At 37.3% G+C, this 7,379-nt stretch overlaps 1 protein-coding gene across 1 annotated transcript; it reads left to right on the top strand.

Moving 5' to 3' along the window:
* Positions 1-439: 439 nt before the first annotated feature.
* Positions 440-7,005, top strand: LOC104511845 (exocyst complex component 2-like; the record flags this gene model as incomplete). Its single annotated transcript, XM_010154614.1, has 3 exons — positions 440-582; positions 5,274-5,450; positions 6,879-7,005. Coding segments are annotated over exons 1-3 (422 nt in total), but the record flags the coding sequence as incomplete, so codon positions are not given.
* Between the last annotated feature and the right edge of the window lie 374 nt (positions 7,006-7,379).

Here is a 7,379-nt window from a genome sequence, read left to right as displayed (position 1 = left end):
TTCTCCCCATGGGACTGACTGCGCCAGTAAGCCTACTTTTGATGGGAAAATAATCCAAATACGTAATCATAGCCTATTACTTAGCTTAGCAATTCTAAACTTTGAGGAATACAATAATAACTTTCTAGTAGGAGATTGAACAGGCTCATTTGAATTCGAACATAAGTGATTTGGAATGTGTGTGTATATAGTGTCATTAAGCATTTTGACAGTCTAGTATTTTTCTGGATATACTTTTTCTTTACAGTTCAGAACTAGAGCTATACTTAATTTAAAAAAATGGAAGTGTAAAGTAGGTGTGGGCTTTCTTTACTGTTTTATGACTATGTGTTATTCCAAATTTACGTTAATTTTTCTCTATAATTTTGAGATCTTTAAAGGTTTTTAATTTTTGCATGATATAATTATTGTTTCTAAATGATTGTTTTTTGCTGAACAGAGTTTTCAGTAACTGAATAGACATCATGTCTCGAGCACGGCAGCCCCCACTTGTAACTGGCATCTCTCCCAATGAAGGCATCTCATGGACCAAAGTGACAATTAGAGGAGAAAATCTGGGAACTGGGCCTACAGACCTCATAGGTAAGTTGAAAAAACAAACACCTTCTTTTGAGACTGCAGAACATCACATTTAGATATGGTTAGAGATATTTTTTTCTTGGATGGTAAAACTACATTGCATGGTCTGAGGAATGCCCTTTTCACAAATGCGTGCTTGAATCCATAAGTTCAGGGATGCTGCTCTGTGTAACAAATCGGAATGACCATACTTTACTAGATGAACCCTTAGCCTGACTCGACATTCTATGCTGAACACTAGCTAAGAACGAATGCCCGTGGGAGCGTACTAGAAGAGGGTAGATGTAGCGAGATGCTCTTTGGTTACTTTCCCAGGCATTGAGAATTTCTGCATGGAGACTTGCCTGTAAGGAGTGTTTTCAATGTATTGAGAAAGTCACTGAGCACTTTTATTCCGTGAGTTAGTGCAAAAGTCAATTTGTGTGTCTGCAACAGTAATGACGAAGCGGGTTCAGTGATTTAGCTACGCGTTAAGCGAAGAATTGTTTCCTTCACTGTTTTGATTTTAACATAGTAACTTAATTTGAATCATTATAGCTCTTGTGTTAAAGAGGGAACAAGCAGTTTTCTCTGACTTTCCTGACCATACAGATCTTGATTATCACTGCTCTGTTGCTTCTTTTCTAGGCTGAAGTGTCCTAGTGTGTTTAAATTTTTTGCATATATCTTTGACCCTACTTGTTGCTCTTCAGTGAATCTTTTCTGGTTTCACTAGGAATGATGGGTGCAGAACATCTAGGTTACATGCGGTGTTCAGGATGTGAATGCACTGTGGCATAATACTGTACTGTCACTTTTGGTCTGTATTCCTTCTGTAGGTTTCTGTTTTCTGTATAACTCCTATTAAGCATCGAGCTAATGGTTTTTCATTGTTCTGCCTATTCTAGTCCCGTGATTCAATGCTTAAGGGTTAATAGTCAGTTTGAGCCTGTCATCTGTGAATTTAAGGTTTGGCCTGTGTGTGTCATATCTCTGTCCATTGAATTTCAGCTGCTGTTTCATAGCATCTAACATTTGTAATGTTTCCACTCAGATTCATAAGGTCTGGTCCACAATTTTTCTAGTTTTATGGTCTTTACATTCTGAATAAATTAGTATCATCAGCAAACTTTCCAACCTCTTTATCTTGTCATTTATGAATATATTGAACACAAGTGGTTCCAGCACACACCCTGGGGAAAGTTTCCTAAGTGAAAACACACCATTTACTGTAACCCTGCTTTTACATTTTAACGAACTATTTATCCGCTTGAGGATCATATCCTATAGCTGCTTAATTTTCTTAGGCCTTTAGAGAAGGACTTTGTAAAATCTTCTGGAAATCCAAGTTAATTACTGGAATTTCCCTTATTTCTTTTCTAAGTTAAGCATATGTGTCCTTTAGTGTTCATGCTAGAGACAATTTATCTAATTTGTTGTGGAATCGTGACTCCTCTGAAGTCCATTGGAATTTTGTTTGGCTTTGCTAGAAACAATATTTCACTTCATGGCTGTAAACCAAGATTCCCGAATTCCGTTCTTGGCCACCACAATGAGCTTTATGGCCAAGCATAAGCTACTGCAATTCTCTCCTTCACTTCAGTTTGCTTTCCTTCGAAAGGGGAAGTAGTATTTTCCTGAGCTGCTAGACAAGGTTGCGGTAGACTAATGAATCTTTATTGAGAAATAAATAACTGATGATGTTATAGGTGAGTATATTTCTGTGTATTTGTGTGATTGATGTACTTCGATAACCTCATTAGTTCATTGGTATGATCCTCGTGGAAGTGATCAGTGCTAGGTTCTTGGGAGGAAGACATCTCCTGAACTGTTCCTCAGCATTACAGCTCATGAACTGCTAATATTTTTTTCAGAGTAACTCTTGTAATGCATAGCCGCTAATAATCTCATGTTTTGAGGTAAAAAAAAGAAAAAGAAAAAAAAAATTGCTGTATTTTTGCCTTAGCTCAATTCTCAGCTTTGTCCAGTAAGTGACTAAGGCCCCAGACATGTAAAGGTTTCTTTTAATGGTTAAATTAGGCATGTAAATATTCCCTGCGACTTGAATGGAAGTGCTTGCAAAAGTGACCCTTTGTAGGCATGAGGTTTAAGCAACTTCGAGTGAGTGTTTTCTGAAGTTTATAATCTGCTATTTGAGAATCATTAGAGTAAAATGGCAAGCAATTAACTTTTTTATATATATAAACAGAATATCACATAATAGAAGAATATGCCCTTTCATTTCAGAGAGCCTTCTTGTAATCTGTTTGTATCTTTGAAACCAAATAAGCTTTTTATTTGTAACTCTATAGCTCGTTGTACAAGAAGCCAAACCCAGGAGATACTTGACATTTATGCTCTCAAGGTTTAGTTTGTCTTTTAAGACATTTGCAGTTGTATTTTGTAGGCATTGTAAAATTGTCAGTATATAAGCTTAACCAAAATTGGAGAGTCTCAATAAGAGAATTATTTGTGCCTGTTTATTGAAAGGCACATAAAAGCTAGAACCTCAGTATGATGGTCTCAAACATCTTCGTACCATGCAACAGATTCAAATGAAGGTTTATTGAAAGGGAAGATTTCTCTTTTTGGCGGGGGAAAAAAAAAGAAAAGTTGTATCTGTACTATCAAATGGTGTCCCCCAACATGTATTTATTTGTTTTGAAATTGTCTTGTGCCATTACTCTATTTAGTGTGGTATATAAAATGTTAATAGATACTTTCTTTTGCACTTTGAAGATACAGGCAAAGGGTGTTTCCTTAGGTTTCAGAAGTGTCGGATGTTGTGATCTTGTTCTTTGAAGAAATTTAGGTACCTCCGATGAGTAGAAAATAAATAATACGAGGATCTTTAAAACAGTTGTTCAGAAATGTTTACCCTACTAAATTGCTATAGCTCAGATATTGATTTTAAAGTATTCATTTGAGCATGAATTCAGACCTTTGAAATTCTAGGGTGAAAACCTTATTCTGAATAGCTCAGACATTCTTTCAGTCAGCCTTAGTTCCAGCTGCGATCTCTTTTCCTTCTGGGAAGTTGCGAGCGTAAAACCAAAAGAGATGTAATCATATCACCTGAGGTTAAAACCCACGGATCGTAAGTGTGGGGGTTTTTTGTCTTCGCCTGTGAGAAATAAAAACTGGCCTGGTTAAAATGTTGCGAATAAGTAACATCCAAAATATTGTTTTATTTTCAGGCTTTATTGTGTGTATCCTATTTCACCATTCCCCCCCACCCCCCGCCCCTTTTATTCAGGCATCTTTTAAGGAACAAATGTATTCTCCTTGCTGAAGTAAAACTGCCTTCAGTTGTAATAAGGTTCAGTGCTTTTCTGTTTTATACTTTTTTGGTTTTCATTTTCAAAATAGTTTTTGGCAGGGAGTAAGGCATTTTTATGTCTGACAACTGTGAAAACTGCCAAATTTGTCTGCTGTGTAATGTCAGAGACTTAAATTGTGAGAAAAAGTAAGGGTGAAGCTTTGGTACTGAGCCACATACGCTGACCCTTTCTGTCTGTAAGTATTTTTTAAATTGGTCAGAGCTTTCTAGAAATTAAAAACAAAAGCCAAGCCAACAGGAGAAGAACTGCTATGCCTGACTAATTTATACTCCAGTACAGCCAACGTACTAGTGTAGCCCTGTGCTTCTGGAAATGTTTCTAGGTGAGGGTGTTATTTAAGAAGAACCCAGTGAAGTTGTTCTCCAGATCAATGCTATAAAAGTTAGGATCTTGCCAGTTCTTCGGGACAACAAAACCCTGATTGGGAATATGGAAATTGTTGTTCCAGATCTGAGAAAACAATCCATCAATTCCAGCATCCACAGTTCTGATATGACCAGAATCCATTGGATTGATCAGTCAGATTGATGAGTTGGTCAGACTGATCTGATGTGAAGCTCCAGGAAGATTTGGACCTTACATTATGGTGCACCTTGACTCTTAAGAGATGTTCTTAAACACTAAAGCTTGAAATATTTTAATATGCCACAGCCTTTTCCTACAACAGGGCTTCGTGGCTAAATAGGTTGTAATTTTATTTCCTAGTTTGTTGTTTATACTTCAGTTATGAGAAAGTTTAGAAAAGGATGAACATTACATGACTATTCTTTTGTACAACCAGGGGACTTTTTTCAGCAGAATCCGAGTCTTGTATCATGGATTTTGTATAGGAGAGATTGGGACAGACTTTTTTGACCAAAAGACCCTTCTGTTTCTGCAAAAGTACTGCTAAACAAAGAAGGCTGAAGAAACTTTGTTCAGTGTGAATATTTTACAGGGTTTCTTTATTTTTTTTGCTACGCAAAGTCACACAGAGTGAACTTACCGAAGATTTTTTTGCATGCAGTTTTGATGGAGGTTTCGCCTAAGTACAATACTGAGCAGCAGTACTCCAGTGTGGTGCAGACAGAAGGTCTGTTGTACGACATGAAGTACAAGTTGCAGTAGCCCATAACTGGTGGAAGAGATTAAAATAAGCTTCATGCAGCACTGCATGTGTTTCGAGAAATGGCACTAGGACCGAAGACCTGAAGTCACCGAGGGAATGTCTGCAAAACGTATTCATCACTCTTTCACTGTAGTTGGCTGTAAGGGACTAGGGAAGAGTCATGTATTTATGTAAAACATATGAAGCATCATAAACGTATTTGCGTTACAGAATTTCAAAAGATACTTCTATTCACAGCAGAGTATTTCTTTTCTTCTTTTTCCCAGGTTTAACAATCTGTGGGCACAACTGTCTGCTGACTGCTGAGTGGATGTCTGCCAGTAAAATCGTTTGTAGAGTCGGACAGGCTAAAAATGACAAGGGAGACATTATTGTTACTACAAAGTCTGGTGGCAAAGGAACTTCAACTGTTTCCTTCAAACTGCTTAAACCTGAAAAAATAGGTATTTTTCTTGTTCAAATTCACATCTGTTTTCTTTGCTAAACAAATATGACTGAGTGCGTCTAAATAAAATATATGTTTAAAATGGATCCACCTCAGGGCAATCTTCAGTTGTCTAGAAAAAGCAGGGTATATCAATAAAATGTGCAAATATATGCATAGATAAACTCACAGCATATGTGAAATTAATCCTCTTATCTCAATGTCCATGTGAAATTAATCCTCCTATATCAATGTCCTGGTGAAACTGCCAATGACTGATGAAAGGTAGCCCTTTATATTTCTGTAAGCACTAAACTTCTAAAACTTTAAAAAGTTCATAACAGATCCAGTAATTATTTTCAATGTACTAGATAAATACAAAATATAAACCAGCTCATGAGCTTCATGCCTAAATCCTGAGCTGACAGGCAGTCCTTAAAAGAAAGTTGAGTCCTCTGTGCTGTTTCTTATTTATAATTCAAACCATCCTGCAAGACAGAAAGTCTGAAGTATTTCTTATGAGGAGCTTAACCATTAAAATGATGCTGCCAAACAGTCTAGGACCTCTGCTTAATCTAGAATCCAGTCTGAATAACCTCTGGATTGAGAATGTTTCTCTTAGAACACCTCCATTGATGAAGTTGGATGGTTATCTTGTCTACTGCAGGGGTTCCCATAAGAACTGTTTAGGTTTCTGTTTTCTGCGATTCAGTGACAGTTAAATAACACAGATTCTCCCAAGCTGTACTAAGATAATAATGGAAAGGTGGACCGATTGCAAGTGTGACACCGTCAGGCTTTTGGTGATGGGAGAGGAGAATTGGTACTTGAAAAAACAGGTAAGTATTGGGATGGAGGATTTTCTGGTGTTGAGTATCTGATGGGCATGTCTAAGAGTATGGCTGGCTGCATTTTTTAGCTGAGGGCCAAGACATATTTTGCCTCACCTTTCCACATTGTCTGTGCTTTGGAAAGAAAGTCAGGCCTGTGTCCAGTGAGTTACCCATCTTGGCATGTGGCCACAGTTAATTTACTTTCTAGTTAGCGAGTGGCACAGAAAAGGGATCTTTACTAAAACATGCAAATAAGAAGACCTTCAGGTAATTGCTCATTTTGAAAGTGGTAGATGGCAAGATTTGGACAGGTACCAAAATACTTGGAGGAATGAAAAACACTAATACTCTGTGATCAGGATCTTAGTGTACACGTAACTGTGCGATCTCTAAGAGGTAACATTTGATGCCCAGCCATGAATACCTTTTCAGCAGCTATAATACAGTAATTTAGCGTAATTGCATCCAGGTTGTTTTGCCATATATCTGCCAGTATATTACCAAGGCATGCATTTTATATTTATCAGGATTTTTCAAATTAATTCAGTATGTTAGAAGTTGATGGTGCTGGACCGCCCTTGTTGTTTTAAGGATCTGCACTTTGTTTTCTCTAGGTATCTTGGATCAGTCTGCTGTCTGGGTGGATGAAATGAACTATTATGACATGCGCACTGATAGGAACAAAGGGATTCCCCCCTTGTCCCTGCGTCCAGCTAATCCGCTTGGTATTGAGATAGACAAGTGAGTACCAAATGCCTTTAAATCCACTTTTTTAGTGGTTTTCTCTATATGTGCCTTTGTGAATTCCAGAAACGTTTTAACAGTTTACAGGGCAGGGAAAGATTTAAAAGTACATACATATATTGGCTATTGCTATGCTATTTGGTACTCAAGAGTTGTTGGTGCACATTCTATCCCGTTTCATAATCCTTATGTTTGGATCATCAATTAGAACTGTAGATAATTTAAAAGCCTGGTGTATTGAACCCCAGTGATGTTTAAATTTTGAGGACTGATAAATAACCTAAGGCTTTGGATTTATACATTGCAGTTATGGAATACTTACTGTTGCATTTGAGTTTCATGGGGATTTTAAGGATATTTAGATTGCTATC

This window comes from Eurypyga helias, unplaced genomic scaffold (genome assembly GCF_000690775.1).
Source record: "Eurypyga helias isolate BGI_N326 unplaced genomic scaffold, ASM69077v1 scaffold39996, whole genome shotgun sequence".
NCBI classification, from domain to species: Eukaryota; Metazoa; Chordata; class Aves; order Eurypygiformes; family Eurypygidae; genus Eurypyga; species Eurypyga helias.
Note: the sequence above shows the minus strand (reverse complement) of the source record. Positions and strands in the feature narration are given on the sequence as shown.